We start from the raw sequence: 16,568 nt of genomic DNA on the forward strand, positions 1-16,568 counted from the left end.
AGAACACTGTACCGTTCCTTAAGCTTATGAATGCACAGTGCCAGCTTATGTCTAGCCCCCTTCGTAACGCCCAAATTTGCCAAATATTCTTCCGTCATCTCCATCATCTGCTCGTACGTCAGGTTTGAGAACAACCATACGTACTTTTGCAGCCGAAAACTCTTCAACCAGTGAGCTATGCTCGACATGCCAATATTGGGAGATCTGTACATTTTTATCATCTGATGCTGCTTAAAAACGTCGAGCCTTGTTTCCGACCCGCTGGATGTCAACGACAAACGAGGACTGTCCATGGTTTAGGAGAAACTTCTCGGTTTATTCTGCAGAAGCTGCAGGTTAGTTAGATTTTCCGCTGATAAATATTCGTTGTTATGCTTTTGCTGATTCAGCTCGCCAACCGAAAGTCCGCATGCACTGATCGCCGTCGTGGTAAGACTGTTGGACATTCGGGTTTTCAGCAGGCCGTTTCCGTCCATATCGAAGTCTCCAAGGAGGAACTCACAGGAAATCACTTATGTTGGCATCGAACGAAACGCGATTTTTGCTGCTAGTATTGGCCAGCACGTTTAAACCAGACGACGGAACTGCAGCGGAACCAGCCGCATTTGTCCCACCGGGAGTGCAAGAGCTGGTGGCACTGGTCGATGCTGCTACGGCAGCTGCAGCGCGGGCCAGATAGTTGAACTCCTCTTCGTTATCGTAATCACAATCGTAGTCGAATATTTCGGTTCCATTTTTGCTGAAGCTCATGATTATCGTCGCTCGAGTCCAGATCCGAGAGCACCACGGTGTGGCCACCGAGACCGCCACCACCGTTCATGTTCAAACTGCCGCCATTAGCACTGCTTCACAGAAGATGGAATCAGGTGATGGTGTTTGCAGGAATTGTGGGTCGCGGTGCCGGCACTGCTGCTATTCCTAATGGATTTATTGCTACCCTGCGGGGGTGTGTAACTAAATGTGACCGGCACGAATTCCTTGATCGACACATCCCCCAGAAGTAGTACTGGGAGGTAGTTCCTGGGGGAAACGATGGCGGAGCCCAAGGGAGTTTAGTCGGTATTACCGGTATGGTCGAGTCCGACACTCCAGTACTCTTCCGTGTGGTAGTTTGGCAACTACAATGCACGTGTATTGGGTTAGTGTGTAAATGCATTCTCCCTTGTAAAAAAAAACGCATTCTCCGCGCTGCCGATACCCCGAACGGCACTGCCGAAATTCCTATTGCCATCCCCGATCACGGGAAACCTTCTTACGAACGAGCGTGAGGTGATCCAAAGGTGGCGGCAGCACTACGAAGAGCACCTGAATGGCGATATGGCAGACAACGGTGGCGGTATGGTAATGAACCTAGGAGCACGCGCGCAGGACATGCGACTTCCGGCTCCGAATCTCCAGGAAATCCAGCCGGCTGAAAAACAACAAAGCCCCTGGAGTTGACCAACTACCAGGAGAGCTGTCACGGTGGTGAAGCACTGGCTAGAGCGCTGCACTGGGTGATTACCAAGGTTTGGGAGGATGAGGTTCTGCCGCAGGAGTGGATGGAAGGTGTCGTGTGTCCCATCTACAAAAAGGGCGATAAGCTGGATTGTAGCAACTACCGCGCAATCACATTGCTGAACGCCGCCTACAAGGTACTCTCCCAAATTTTATGCCGTCGACTAACACCAATTGCAAGAGAGTTCGTGGGGCAGTACCAGGCGGGATTTATGGGTGAACGCTCTACCACAGACCAGGTGTTCGCCATACGTCAGGTATTGCAGAAATGCCGCGAATACAACGTGCCCACAATCGATCGGTTGATACGGTTGATCAAGGCGACGATGGATCGGGTGATGTGCGTAGTTCGAGTTTCAGGGGCATTCTCGAGTCCCTTCGAAACCCGTAGAGGGTTACGGCAAGGTGATGGTCTTTCGTGTCTGCTATTCAACATCGCTTTGGAGGGAGTAATACGAAGGGCAGGGATTGACACGAGTGGTACGATTTTCACGAAGTCCGTCCAGTTATTTGGTTTCGCCGACGACATTGATATCATGGCACGTAACTTTGAGAGGATGGAGGAAGCCTACATCAGACTGAAAAGCGAAGCTAAACGGATTGGACTAGTCATCAACACGTCGAAGACGAAGTACATGATAGGAAGAGCCTCAAGAGAGGTCAATGTGAGCCACCCACCACGAGTTTCTATCGGTGGTGACGAAATCGAGGTGGTTGAAGAATTCGTGTACTTGGGCTCACTGGTGACCGCCGATAACGATACCAGCAGAGAAATTCGGAGACGCATAGTGGCTGGAAATCGTACGTACTTTGGACTCCGCAAGACGCTCCGATCGAATAGAGTTCGCCGCCGTATCAAACTGATTATCTACAAAACGCTTATAAGACCGGTAGTTCTCTACGGACACGAGACCTGGACGATGCTCGTGGAGGACCAACGCGCACTGGGAGTTTTCGAAAGGAAAGTGTTGCGTACAACAAGGTGGAGGACGATTTGCGGACCCTCCGCAGACTGCGTGGTTGGCGAAGTGCAGCCATGAACCGAGCTGAATGGAGAAGTCTTTTATGTGCAGCACAGGCCACTCCGGCCTTAGTCTGATGATAAATAAATAAATCCCCGATCACGGTGGTGCTGCTTCGGCTTCCACTGCTCCCACCGCCACCATCCTCCTGCTGTTTACCACATCCGTGCACCAGTCCAAATTGGCCAGCAGTTTGGTGGTCTTCAGCAGCTGCGAGGAAGTGCTATCGAGACAGGAGCTAGAGCTGGAACTGCTGCTGCCGGCCCGGCTTGGCTGTGACTCTGTTGCGACTGCGACTTGCGACACACTATACACGGGTTTTGAACTGAACTTTTTTTAAACAAAAAAAAAAAACGTTGCACGGAATGGAAAATGTCAAAAAAAAAAATTGATAGGCGGATTATATACAATCATTCATCAATCATTCATCATCTGAACTTCAACCATATGTATTGTTGTGCAAATGATGTAGTTCATAATCCAATACTGAAAAGCATTTATGGTCTTAATGTAAATGAACAGCAACGTAAATATTAACTGTGTGTATTAAAATGAGTTTATAATCTGTATAATAAGCGAAATGTTTTTTTTTTTCTATGCGGGTATTTTTATGAGTGAGCAAGCCCGCATAGTGAAAAAGATTTTGCCAAATTGTCTTAACTAAATACGAAGTTTAATACGTGTCTTCACCCTTTAATTTATGATTGAGGAAATGTCGTACTCTAGTTATTTTTCAATGCTTTACTTTATATAACAATGACTCTACGTCATATCTGATTATCAGTTTATGTCATGTCGTCATGTCGTCAAATGATATAAAATTGCAAATGGATCGTCTAACAAGCTGTGATTTTTCAGTATACAGTCTGAGTATAATTATTTGATCTCCATATACTTGAAATATGTCACACATACGTTGAAGCATCAAACTATTTCAGGTTAAACCTACTCCATCTGTTACAGTTATCTACATTAGTGTGCATGCAGGAACTTTCAGTAATGTTTTGGCTTTATTCAACTGCCATCTTTGTTTATTTCCGTCTGGTCGTCTTGCTGTTCGTGATGGAAAAAGTGAGTTTGTTTTTATCTATTATACAGAAATAAAAATCATATTTTTTGTATTTCATTCAACAGGAGCCCTTATCGAATACGTAATACAGCATGATTGAAGGTAAGACATATTAAAACTTTAGATTGATGGCCATCTTCACATCGAAGTTCCATATAAACTTTTCTAGATGACTACTGTGACCGGTGAAAAAATTTATGGAAATCAACCTCCTTCCGGATGTTTTCGTACCAGGTGGATTCTACGACAGCATCCAGTAGATTCCTGTGGCGGAGCAGCTTAATGTGGTGTTGTTTTTGCGCCACTATGCAGGAAAAACTACGGCGCATACCGTAGGTGGTTTTGCGGGGTGGACAAACAAGACCTCAACAATAACGGTGCGGATTAGTGCGGATAATATTATTAAACAAGTGATTTAAGTTATACATATATTGATTCTAATAAAAATGAGTAGAACTAATTTGTTTTTTTTTTCAATTTTTCATCTCGAATGTACGTATTTTTAATTTTGGCATAAATATATAATATAATGTCACAACTATTTTTTCTTTTTATTCTCCAAAAATTACTTCACAGTATGAGTTGCAGTTCAGCTTCTAAAAAATGGATAGTACATCAACTGCTTGGTATTAAGTTGAGCGAAAATTTTGTTTGAGAAAATGGCCATATTTTTATGGTAACCTAACTTATCAACCCATTCAACATATGGTGATTCCGCTAACAACCTTTTGTGATGTGGTCAAAACCATTCGGCAGAATGTGGAAATATGGTTATTTAACATTAACAGAAAAGGTTAACAACAGTGAGAGATATCGTCTATGAATGGTTTAGAATTATGCGGGAGTTAACTTAAGATCCTGGTCACCATACTGATTATGGTTTTAAAAGGTACCGTAGTCTTTGATGTTTTGCTATGGTTTAGAATTATGCGGGTACCAAGAGGAATTTTGACAACTGATCTGCATGGAGCAAATTGTCACTTTTGCTTACAGAATAATCTAGCAGAATATGTTTCCGAAAGTAAAGTGACAGCTCCCATTACTTTGCGTGGGAACCTTACAAATGCCAATTTTGTTTTTTGTTCTTTTCTTGTGGATACTGCTGTAAAAATTTTATTTCGTTTCTTTACTTTTCCGATTAAGTGAACGGAATTTAACATGTGATTGAGATAGAAAATAGAAATTTCGTTTGAACACGATACCAACCTTAAGGCCAGTATCGACTTAAAAAGTAGAGAGGAATTTTGTTCAATATTACCAAGCGGAATTTTGACAACTAATCTGCATGGAGCAAAATGTCACTTGTACTCACGGAATAATCGAGCAGAATATTTTTCCGAAAGTAAATTGACAGCTCCTATTACTTTGCGTGGGAACCTTACAAATTCCAATTTTGTTTTTTGTTCTTGTCAGGTGGATACTGTTGAAAGAATTTTGTTTCGATTCTTTACTTTTCCGATTCAGTAAACGGATTTTAACATGTGATTGAGATAGAAAAAGAAATTTCTTTTGAACACGATACCAACCTTTAATACGGAAATTCCGAATTAGCGAGATCCGGACTAACGAGTCGTCGGACTACACGTAAAAAAAATTTAATGTTGTTTATTATTAATATTTCTAATACAGTAATCGTTCGCTAATTGAGGCACGACCTCACCCCAACCAGCGAATGCCGTTCGCTAATTGGGTTGTTTAGCAAAGAAAAATATGAGGATTTTTATAGTTTAACATAAAGAGCATGCTTTCCTGATCTCCAACATATTTTTATTTTGTTTATAAACCTTTTATTTACATTTTTATACAGCAAACAATAAGCCATTTCAATCGATAGAATGACATTAACATTCATAGAATGACAGTTGGCCCATGCAGCATAAGAACAAATTTTTAGTCCCATACAAATTTAAAATGCAAATTAAAAATAGTTCCAGGGCTCCAAAAATTCTGAAAAATTGAGATAAGGCTCAGTTTTTTATGCAGATTTAGAATATGTAAAAACATACATACCCCTAAACAACCCAATTGGGGCGTTTTGACAAGCGTCAATGTTGTTTACTTTTTGCATTGAACAAAGGAAAATTTTACGCGCCAGAAAATATTGATCCCGCCAAACACGGAAACAAAACGTCAACGCGTTTTTGACATCACATTATGACGTTTAGCTGCTTTTTAATTGGGTTTCGCCCCAATTAGCGAACCCCCAACTAAAAAGCGCCCCAACTAGAAAAAACCCAACCAGCGAACGTTCACTGTACTTTTTTGCCAAAGCAGGCGCTTAATGACATGTATAAGAAAAAACTTATACATCGCATTAGTCACATACATTCGGAAACTTATACTTATCATCAACTTATGAATGTTATTAGCTTTAGGTGGCATAATGAAAAGTATTAGTATTTTGGAATGGTTTTTTGCCATAACATATAAGGTTATTTTTTTACGTGTAGCGAGGTCCGGATAAGCGGGGGGATACTGTAGCTTGTACGCAATCGGTGTAATCAACGGAGTGGTAAATGGACAAACCCAAAATCGATGAAGCGCATTTGACGTTATCATCAATCATCAACATTTCAGGCAGCTCTGCGAAGAACATAAACACAAACGTGCTTTGAGTGCTATATTTTTTCATATTTTGTCCTGATAAAATTGTAATAATACAATAATTATTATTGTAATTTATTGATTAAAACAAAACGTGTAAGCGAAACGTGAATGTAGTTTTGCTCCTTTTTGTTTTCAATAAATCTAAGCTGTTTAATTTAATAGCGGACATCCCCAAATCCATACTCCAACAATGCCGTTCATGAAAGGAAAAGCGCCGGTTCGCCGATCCATTCAGTACCTCAGTGCCGGCAGGCTGGCGCTGAAAGAGAAGATAAAAGTCTTCAGCGTGAACTACAACACCTACGGAGATCACCACGAAGGAGCGAGGTAATTTTCTATTCGTTGGAAAAGTTGCTGCTTCCTCGGGGAATTGTGGGGCTCTTCCGTTACGTAACTCCGTAATAGGCTATTCAGACTACGCGCTATATCACTTGATAAAGTATCTTGATATGAAACGTCATACTTAATTCCCAGTGAAAATCAGAATAATGTATTAATTTTGGTATAAGGGATAAAACTCATAATCTGAATCTAGATCTTAAGTCTTCAACGTGTTTTTTTTATCTTTTCTGAACAGGGATTTCGTGTTTTGGAACATTCCGCAAATTCAGTACAAAAATCCGGAAGTTCAGGTGGTAACATTCAAGAACATGACCCCATCGCCATTCATCAAATGCTATTACGGTAATTCGAACAAACTTATAAACGCTTTGAGAGCGAATTTTTATAATAAGCCAACTTATATTTTAGAGGATGGAAAACAAATGCTGATAGACATTGACAGCAAAAATCGAAACGAAATCATGCAACATTTGGTAAATGTTATAGGAAAATCACAGTAAGTAACTGTTCCATATTATTAAACATTTTATTAAAAGATCATGTAACACAATACACCAACACGGCAGTACCTCCTCGAAATGCCCAATCGTTACTGCTGTGAATCGCACGTTTTTAGGTTCTCATCCGATTCAGGCTCATCTATCGATTCGGAAACATCGTCCATGTCGTCGTCGATCTCACCAATGTAAAAGAAGATTGCCCTCGGGATAACGCGCTCCTTTATATAGTATCCAATTTCAAAATCCGTTTCCAGAAACTGCACACTAAGAATAGGGTCCACCAAGAACAGGGGCTTCGGATTGAAGAAGTTGAAAAAACTGTTGGTCATCATTTCACGCCGTTCACCTTCCTTGTCCTCTACAGTCGCCTTCGTCAGATTAGCTCCCTCTTTCCAATCGATGTCGTGACCAATGGCGTCATAGATTTCAAAACCGTTGAAAGAAAACGGCTTTTCCGAGCTCGGACAGCACTTCATCAGATACGTCTTCTCTAAAACGCGATCGTTGAAATAGTGGTTTGGTTCAAACTCAAACTGCAGAACGAAGCACGGTTGCGGTTCGTTCCGGACTTGAACCCTAACATCGATCAGCCGCTTCAAGGCTTCTTCGTCCGCCTCTCGTATCATCGCTTGCAAAACTGGCGTCATCTTGAACACGGTCAACCAGAACTCGGGAAGACTTTGCGGTTGATCAGCCGCGTCATCGCAGATCTCCGGCAGGCCCTCGAACTTGGGAACGTATGTACCGTTTACGATTTGACGGCGCTTCTCGTTCATTTCTTCATAATTCTTCTGGAACTCTACCTCCAGAAAGTGCACCTTCTGGTGGAACTCCGCCTCCTTCGCCAGAAGGTCTAGCTGAATTTTCTTCAACGCTTCGATCTTTATACGGACGTTCGGGGGCATCGCGGAAATTTTCTTAATTTGCTTTATACGGAGGTCCAAATTTGATATTTGGCGGATCAGCATTTCCTCCTCATCCGAACTGGGGGCGGCGGGCACTTCAGGAGCGACAGTTGTGTCCATGTTGACGGTTTGAATTCCGAATGAGCTAAAAAATTTGCGCAGCTACGGCGGATGACGTTTGACTTTCGAATGAGCTGAAAATTTGTCCAGTTGTGGCGCAGATTGCTGAGATCAATTTTCTCCATTCTGCGGTTTGACGTCGCCAATGGTTACCCAATTTTACAAATTTGTTTACCAAACATGTGCTTACGATTATTTTTTGCTCTATCGAAAACAAAAATCAAATGAGTCGCTCCTGGGGCATGGATATTACAATTTCTATCAATCCACAGAGATATCCTCAACGCGGAAGCCAAGCTCGCCCAAAAGCAAGACAATCCGGCCAATTTCGGCGTGGGTTGTGCAAAGCACTGCATCTGTGAAGTGCCCGGCCAGTTGCCTTGTCCTGGAGTGGTTCCCGTGCCCAAACACATGCGAGGAAAGTACAAATACCAGATGAAGGATCAATAAATTTTGATAGATAGAAACTTAACGAGGAAGTTCTCTGTCAATTATCGACAAGTATCCAATTACAATTTTTTCGTTTTATTTTGTAGATTAGTTCGTTGTCTAAGTATATTTAAAATTAAATCTAAAGAAAAAAAATCACACGTATGCTTAAGAACTACGAGATAGTTGCGAAAGAAATCTCCGACACAATTGTTGCTATCTATTTACGCCTTTACACGCGCCCCCTTACTTAAACCTACTCGATTTGTACGGCCCGCTCCTTCCACCACCTCGTGACGATCCACGTTTCATTTTCGAAGCATCCTGCCGCTGCTGGGGTTGATTCTTATTGTACTGATACTTCTCGATGATGGGTCGTTCCCCTGTGGACGACTTGTTGATAACCAAATCATCCGACCTGCTTTCCATCATTTTTAATTTTGCCTCCAGGGCCTGAATTTTGGTTTGTTGACTCATCGGTCCACTGGGACCGGCCTTCGAGCCACCTGCTAGTGCCGGAATTTGCAACTTCGGTTTGGTTTTCTCCATTTCGTCCCGGTTGACATTTTTCGCCCACCGGACCACCATGTGCTTGTCTCCCACTAGTTTACCATTGAGCACCTCCAAGGCAGTTTCTGAATCCCTTTGCTAAAATATTTTATGGAGAATTAGGATTCCACGTGACGCTATTCGTAGATAGTGAGAATTGTAAAATACTTTAATTCGAATTTTATTTTATGGGTCTCCGGATCATCTATGAAAAGTTTGTTATCGAAACGAAAATAGCTTTTCGGTACACTTATTGTAATTGTTATTTTATTGAGTACGATATCCTGTTGGTTATTGTACGAGAAAGGCAAAATATAATGTTTTCTAAAATGTCTAATAGATCTAATAGATCATTGAAATAAAAAACTTAGATGTTTATCTGCTCCAAAATATTCTTCCATTATTCCCAACAAACCAGTTTCAATCAAATTTAGATATTTCCTTCATTGTTATTATTATTCGAAGGAAAATTAAAAACCATAATAATAGATATGAACCAGCCGAGGTCTGCAAATCTCTCTTATAGACACAAAAAAAAACTAATTAGCGTAAAAATATTTTAATTTAGAATTCTCATAGAAAATTCTTTGAGAAAACTAATCAGATTTTTGATTTTATCATTATTTTATATCAATTTTATTTCTTACTTCCCACTCTCTTCATTATTCGAAGATCATAAAGGCAGAAGAAAAAAATATTTAGTTTGTTTCTAAATGTAAAAAAAATCGCTGTTTCAACGTTCCTTATGCCTTTCCTAATGATATAAACATGCAAATGATTCACTTACCCTCTCGAAGGTCACGAAAGCATATCCTCGGGGATATCCGGCCATCGGCCCAGATCGGTGGAAAAGCATGTCGAACTTTTCGATTTTGCCGCATTTTTGCGCAATTTTCAATAGTTGATACCGATAGTGGGAAGAGAAAAGAAAAACGGTCAAATAATGTTCTTGCTGGAACTGGGTTGAACTGGATGGGTGAAATACGATAAGCAACTTACTCGGTAACGCGGCTGTCCAGATTTCCGATCCAAAGTCTACGATCGTCCTGCGGAAGGAACTATGCAAAAATACGAAAATAACTTACGAAGCTTCCGGCCATATTTCTGAAAAGCTCACCTCAGCCATGGTTAAACCTTCGATTTACTAATAATGTGGCTATTAAAATTACCGATAAAATGCACTTTTTTTATGAAACGAAAGAAAATAAAACTTATTTAGTTAGGAAAACATTTTCATTCGTTTTAGCGCAGGTTAGCCTGATTTTAGCGAAAACAAAATACTTTTTATGTCGATAACACCGTCGAAGCAAGCTAGCTGTCACGTAATGTCGATTCCTTCAGTGTGGCCAAACAATACACGGTTAGATCAAACAACCCCAGAATGAAGTTCAAACAACTCAAATTTCAAGCTCTATCTGAAATAAGGGCGAATGTCACAAGAGAGCCCGCTCGGAAAGATCTTCTAGACTTCTACCGTGATATCTCTGAGACAAAAAAATTCTCGCGTAACATATGATTACGGCTTATAAACCAAAACCATGATTTTTGATTTTGTGGCATGAACGATTGCTTCGTAAATGATTCTTCATGCTAGATAAAACTCCGTACACTCACAAAAAACTCCGCATTATATTCATGAGTTTACACATGGATTTTTGCAATGGGGGTAGCGAAATGGATTCCATATTTTCGACACATATATTCCATGCGCCCACATGCATTACATGAGTGTTCCCACATACTATCCATGTGGGTCATAGTATCCATGTGTGAATTTGTATGCAATTAAGTATGTGCCGACGCATGATATGCATATTTCAAAATACATGGATTTTTGCCATAAAGTATGTGTCGATTTTCCTGAGTGTACTCGATATCTCTTAAGAAACACATTTATTGCTATTTTTAGTGAACGTCTTATGAACCATTTGCACCATGATGGTTTTTAAGTCCTTTGTTGGCGCCCTTAACTACCATGCGAATGTTTGCTTTGGTTTTTAGGCCGTTCACTTTATATTGTTTATTTAGGAAAAGTAGCTTCAAGTTATTTAAAAATGTATATTCTTACTAGGTTTTCGATATATCGCATAGCAGAACTGCTCTGGCTAATAAATCTAAACAAATCCGATTATGTTATTAGCTTTGAGCAAACGACTTAAAAACCAGACGTGTTGCCGGTAATGCGAGTAAACGGCGCGATTTTTGTTTTAGCTAAAATTTTGTCGATTTCGAACGGTTTTTCAATTAATCTTAATCTGCTGTTATATTATAACCATTTACGTATAGCAGTGACATGGTTTTGGCAATGAAATGTGTTTCTACTTCAATAAATGAATTAAATTAGTCATAGAAAACTTGAACCCCATTTTTCTCGGTTCAGCATTGTTGGTTTTTCGGCCCTAATCATATGTTGCTCGAGAATTAGTCTCCTAGATATTTTTCTTCGATGTCTAGAACCTGTCAGACATCAAATCCGCCTCAAATGCAACAACCGTTTCTACCTCAAATTTACGGCGAATAAACCGTTTGAACCGATAGGGATTTGACAGATAGAATCTCTTCGATATTTCTTAGACATATCTTAGACACGGGTACCATCATTCTAGTAGATTTTTGCTAGATATAATGGAGACAAGGGTGCCTGAATATATACTTCTTCTTTACTTTTGACATAATATTATCTAAAATTGAAAAGCTGGAAAGTTCATAATTTTATTTTTATTTTACATTTTTATATTTATTTATTATAAAATAATGCTATGGACTATAGCTCATAACCCTAACTATTTGCTCCTGAAGCTGGTCTACGTGTGTATCGTTTTTAGTTGGTCTTGTACAGCATTGTAGCGGCCAGCGGGAGATATGTATATAGGCCCAGCGAGATTTCCTTAGGATTGCCTGAATTCTTCTTGTGCTGCGGTTTGTGCGTCTGTCGGTTAAGGACGGTTAAGGACGGGATTAAAAAAACTTTTTAAAAGTTGCTCTTACCTTGTTGAATCGGCGTGTAACCGATGTGGCCAACCAACCAATGTTGAAGGAGAACCTCGTTATGGATTGTCGCTCGGAATTCACGAGTATCACTTCGGCGATCAATGTGAATTGAATCATCATCCTTCGGTTTCCATATCCAAACATGGACAACTTTCCGGCAAAATCCCCGACTTAAAACAGCGGGTTTTGATTTTAAAATACTCTGGATCACTTCGCGGTGTGGCTTTCGATGGTAATTCGGATCACTTTTTCCAGATGCGGGATTTTCTTCGGAGGAATTTGGCAATGGCAAAACCAAAGCATCATGCATCAACATCAGTTTCTTCATGATTAATTTCTCCGTCTCCTCTTGGGATATTATTTAGTAGGTATTTAGTAATAAATATCACTCGAATATATAAATTTATAACCTCACCGGTGAAAAAATGGCAATTACCAGCGGAAAAAAATGTAAGTTTCACCCGTTGAACCGTTGGAGTGCGAATTGGCGAAAAACAAAATTCTCGGCGAAATTACTTTAGGTGAGGGGAAAGGCGAAGGGTTGAGCGGTTTAAAAAATGGTGGTTCTGTTCAAATGGACAGTTGATGGTGAGGTAGATTCCTGTTCGCTGTTAGATATCCTCCAATGCGGGAGGATTCTCTTCATCGACTTCCCCTCTTTTAAATAAAAGTGACAAGCAAAACGTCTATAAAAAATAATTCAATATCTGTACATTCAAAGTTAATTGCCTATATGCCGGGTATTAAGCCACCCAGTGTGGAAATTAATTACTATGTCTGAAACTTGATTATGCATATGTACAACATGTGATAGATTTAGTTCGGAAAAGGTATTGGAGGGTAACCGCCCCTTCGGTGGGGTTTGATCCCACGACCCCAGTTCGCATGACAGGTGCTTTCCCTACTAAGCTACGAAGGACCTCCGTCGTCCACCGCAGCTTAGCGGGTACTGATGAAACCAAATTCCCAGCATCCAGGTACCAGCCGATCTCTCGCAATACATTTTCAGAACTAAAGAGCCCCGCACATAGGATACGTTTGCGTTGCGTTTGACAGCTTTCCCATGGGAAATGTGTCAAACGCAACGCAAACGTATGCTAAGTGCGGGACTTTTAACTCTCTCAAATGTATTTTTGTACACATGTCAACCAAGTAGGATGAGTATTTAGTATTGTCCGGCTCCTACACACTTGCTTCATCAGCAACGGCGCTCAATGAAGTAGGGTTGTGTGAGGTTGTGCCAGTTTGGTCGTTAGATCCCAACCCGAACACACAAGCGAAGAGAGATCGCCACTCGAGTTCAGTACATTCAAAATTAATTACTATGTCTGAAACCTGATTATGCATATGTACAACATGTGATAGATTTAGTTCGGAAAAGGTATTGGAGGGTAACCGCCCCTTCGGTGGTGTTTTAATACAGAAATCGCAGCAGGAAACTTGTGAGACAAGAAGCTGCCTTGCGGCCAAAGTCCCTTCACAATCTTATTTGGATCATTGAGTACCATCCGACGCATATTTTGCCATACACTGCCGGAAAAAACCTTCCGAAGTTCATTAACTTACCTTATACGAGAGGTTCCAGAAAATTCAGTGTCCTGAATCCTGAAAGAGCCAACCAATGAATGCATTGACAATGTGTTGAGTGGTCAAAACTGAAAGCTCAATCATGCCTGTGAACGAAATTTGTTTGTATATTGAACATTTTGTTATAATTGCAATAAATAAATATTCTCTGAATAAACGCAATAAACGCAACAAAATTCTTGCAATAAACTATCTCTGAAAACATACTTCATGCGAAATGTTAATTTTCGGAGAAACAAAAAAGGATGGAGAAACTTGGGAAGAATTTGTGAGGAATTTCCTGTAAAAATACATAAATAATTCATTACTTTTACAGTGACATCTTTTAGGTTTGACACTTCTACGTGGTTCTACAATTCATTACAAAAGTGCATAAACTTTTAATTTCAGGGGTGGATGTCGGGTGGCTATAAACTTTTTTTTAACAAGTTTGTGGACTTTTGTTCTAAACATATACAACTCTCTACGAAAAAGAACCAACACAACTTTTTATTTTAACCAATGGTTTTTTAAATTTGATTAATGGTTTTTCCACAGACCAACAGGCGTAACAGCTTGAACATTTTTCTGAAAAATCTATCGTCCAACTCCTCTACCACCATCTTGCGAGCATGTTACACGAAACAATGTTTCGTATGACATTGTCACCAGAAGGCGCTGGAGTGAACTGTCAAACTCGAAGGATTACGACGCAAGCGCCTCTAGTTGTGAAACGCGCAATCAATCTAATTCAAATGGATCGTTGTAGTCATGGTGGATGGTAATTTCCCTAGTGCTACGTCTGTTTGTCTGTGGTTTTTCTTTCTATGTATTCTTCCTTCATTGACATTTAGCACCCTATCCTCTCCAGCAAAAGATGTTCCGGACAGCGATAATCTTTATCTTGTAACTAAAATATCTTATCACCATCATCTGGCAAGAAAATTTACCTCATAAAACAGACAATGTTGATCTTTTGAGAAAATAAAAATGTAAGAAAATGACCGTTTAATAAAACAGCTTATTTTATGCGGAATGTTATTTATCTAAACCCAAGGACGTTTTAGGCAAAAATGCAAAACCTAGATGTTCGGTCGGAAGGGGATAGGTTGTAAACAAATTGCAGAAATAAGGCCAAATTTTCTTATTAACAACATATTTGATAATTTTTTTGTGTTTAATCAGTTAAAGTTTGCCATTACATTATGCGACAAATCAAAATCTACAAATACTCATTACTTTTTCTTCTCATCTTTCGCTTTATCAACCTTGCCATCATCTTTCTTCTCTTTATCATCTTTCTTTTTATCCTTGTCGCCCTCCTTTTCGCTCTTTTCCTTGGAATCCTTCTTGTCCTTCGAATCGTCAGTCTTTTTGCCCTCTTCGGCGTCACGATTCGTGAGTTTGTTGTTGATTAGATTGTGGAGGGCGATGATCGATCGAACCAGCGAAGCCAAATACACCACCAGCATCTGATCATTCGTTTTGACGTACAGTGTATCGGTGAACGTTTCCTGCGTGATATCCGGCAGAAGATTGAGAATATCTTGCAATTGATACACGATGGGATGATTGATGGGAAGCTGCCCGTTGCCCACTTTGAGTAAGTAGTTTTTGATGTCTCTCAGCTGAGCGTTGAGACCCTTCAAACCCAACAACTGATTGGTGATCTTCTGCGACAAGCTACCCACAGTCGTGTCCTTGATGTCTCGCAGAAGATGCTCAACGCCCACTTCTTCGGCTTCTTCTGCCCCAATTTCACTCGGCACGTGCTCGAACGTCTTGGATGTTGGTGTACCGTCGTCGTGCACCTCTTCGACGGCAATGTACGCCTCGGTGGGCAGTCCCAGATCTTTTGGCTTGGCATCGATGATGACCAGCACCGAGTTGGGACAGTAGCGCCGGATCAGCTCATTGATGGCGATATCATTCTGACAGAGTTTGGGTCCGGTATGGTACCAACCGACGACTCGCTCGCGTGCATTGACCTTCTTGAACATACCGTACATGTTTTCCAGGTAGTCATGATCCAGGAACCAGACCGATTTGTCTTTGTCGTCCTCATCGAAGGGCACTGTGGGAGGAAACAATCAAAATAGGCGTAATGAACATATTTTGTCAGTATTCGCTTAACCCTCGAGGACCCACATCGTTGTAAAAAGTACAACACTAACGAAAAAGCACGCTTATCGTACACTACGAAGGTGAGACTGCATGAGTAATACTAAAAAAATACTTGATTGATATACATGCCTAATACAAGTACGCAATTTACTACTCTGTACTTTTGATTCTCTGCTTTACCCGTAATTCTGTTAAACAATCAGTCTATCTAAATGTAATTATATTTTAAGACAGTTGCTTCCTTGACCCAATAAAAAGTATGTATATACTACTTATCGTTAAAAAGAAATAAACAATTACAATGTATTTTTAAATAAATTAAACTTAAAAAATCGAATTTGTTCATAAAAATGTTTACTCGGGTTTCTATAGGTTTTAAGCCAAGCAATTCAAGCCACCTGGGCACAGCTTTCCCGAGGAAGCATTTAAAAACTTCAATGTAAAAAAATGTGTAGCAAAATTATTTCAAAAATCAACCCAAGTGCACACAATACTCACCAGCAAAGCTGTTGGACACATCCAGAACGCCCTTGGCCCGCCAGCACCCGAGCAGCACTCCCACAACTCGTTTCTGGTTGCCGATCTTGCCCATCCGGTTGAAATGGTCCACGACGCTCAGCAGTACCAGCGGGTGTACAATCACCTTCGTCGTACTGGTCTCGGATGGCATTTTCTTCCGGTCTTCGGTTCCGTTCCACAAGTAGCACAGAACTCCACTGATTCTTATCTGTCCGAACCTTACTAATTAACGTTCCGAAACAATGAGAATGATGATTTTTCGGCAACTCACTCGAAGCACTGCAACCAAAACTAAAACCGCACAACAGCAGAATGACAAAACAACTTT

The 16,568-nt window shown here is 40.5% G+C and overlaps 4 protein-coding genes and 1 long non-coding RNA gene across 7 annotated transcripts; 2 read left to right on the top strand and 3 right to left on the bottom strand.

Annotated features, from left to right (window-relative positions):
- The first annotated feature begins 3,335 nt into the window (after positions 1 to 3,335).
- Positions 3,336 to 4,095, top strand: LOC134227736 (uncharacterized). The gene is made up of 4 exons (XR_009983746.1): positions 3,336 to 3,389; positions 3,458 to 3,590; positions 3,654 to 3,690; positions 3,758 to 4,095. It is a non-coding gene; the product is annotated as an uncharacterized LOC134227736 (long non-coding RNA).
- A 2,035-nt stretch (positions 4,096 to 6,130) lies between these two features.
- LOC134223176 (small ribosomal subunit protein mS25) lies at positions 6,131 to 8,577 on the top strand. 3 transcript variants are annotated; one of them, XM_062702324.1, is made up of 5 exons: positions 6,131 to 6,288; positions 6,358 to 6,522; positions 6,773 to 6,879; positions 6,946 to 7,033; positions 8,335 to 8,577. In XM_062702324.1, exons 2-5 carry the CDS (start codon positions 6,386 to 6,388, stop codon positions 8,510 to 8,512), a joined length of 510 nt encoding a protein of 169 aa, XP_062558308.1. In that variant the 5' UTR covers positions 6,131 to 6,288; positions 6,358 to 6,385; the 3' UTR covers positions 8,513 to 8,577. The 3 variants fall into 3 exon arrangements, with proteins under 3 accessions (XP_062558308.1, XP_062558309.1, XP_062558310.1); XM_062702325.1 differs by having other exon boundaries at positions 6,149 to 6,262; XM_062702326.1 differs by having other exon boundaries at positions 6,167 to 6,239.
- LOC134223174 (nucleosome assembly protein 1-like 1) lies at positions 7,050 to 8,259 on the bottom strand. Its single transcript, XM_062702322.1, has one exon. It carries the CDS (start codon positions 8,060 to 8,062, stop codon positions 7,127 to 7,129), a length of 936 nt encoding a protein of 311 aa, XP_062558306.1. The 5' UTR covers positions 8,063 to 8,259; the 3' UTR covers positions 7,050 to 7,126.
- LOC134223175 (probable RNA-binding protein 18) lies at positions 8,572 to 10,340 on the bottom strand. The gene is made up of 4 exons (XM_062702323.1): positions 10,158 to 10,340; positions 10,037 to 10,098; positions 9,828 to 9,945; positions 8,572 to 9,139 (listed from the first exon to the last, which is right to left on the bottom strand). The coding sequence occupies exons 1-4, from the start codon at positions 10,164 to 10,166 to the stop codon at positions 8,738 to 8,740; spliced, it is 591 nt and encodes a 196-aa protein (XP_062558307.1). The 5' UTR covers positions 10,167 to 10,340; the 3' UTR covers positions 8,572 to 8,737.
- Positions 10,341 to 14,044: 3,704 nt separating this feature from the next.
- LOC134223195 (26S proteasome non-ATPase regulatory subunit 7) lies at positions 14,045 to 16,552 on the bottom strand. The gene is made up of 2 exons (XM_062702336.1): positions 16,220 to 16,552; positions 14,045 to 15,671 (listed from the first exon to the last, which is right to left on the bottom strand). Exons 1-2 carry the CDS (start codon positions 16,389 to 16,391, stop codon positions 14,833 to 14,835), a joined length of 1,011 nt encoding a protein of 336 aa, XP_062558320.1. The 5' UTR covers positions 16,392 to 16,552; the 3' UTR covers positions 14,045 to 14,832.
- Positions 16,553 to 16,568: the final 16 nt, after the last annotated feature.

Source organism: Armigeres subalbatus, chromosome 3 (assembly GCF_024139115.2).
Source record: "Armigeres subalbatus isolate Guangzhou_Male chromosome 3, GZ_Asu_2, whole genome shotgun sequence".
Classification (NCBI taxonomy): domain Eukaryota; kingdom Metazoa; phylum Arthropoda; class Insecta; order Diptera; family Culicidae; genus Armigeres; species Armigeres subalbatus.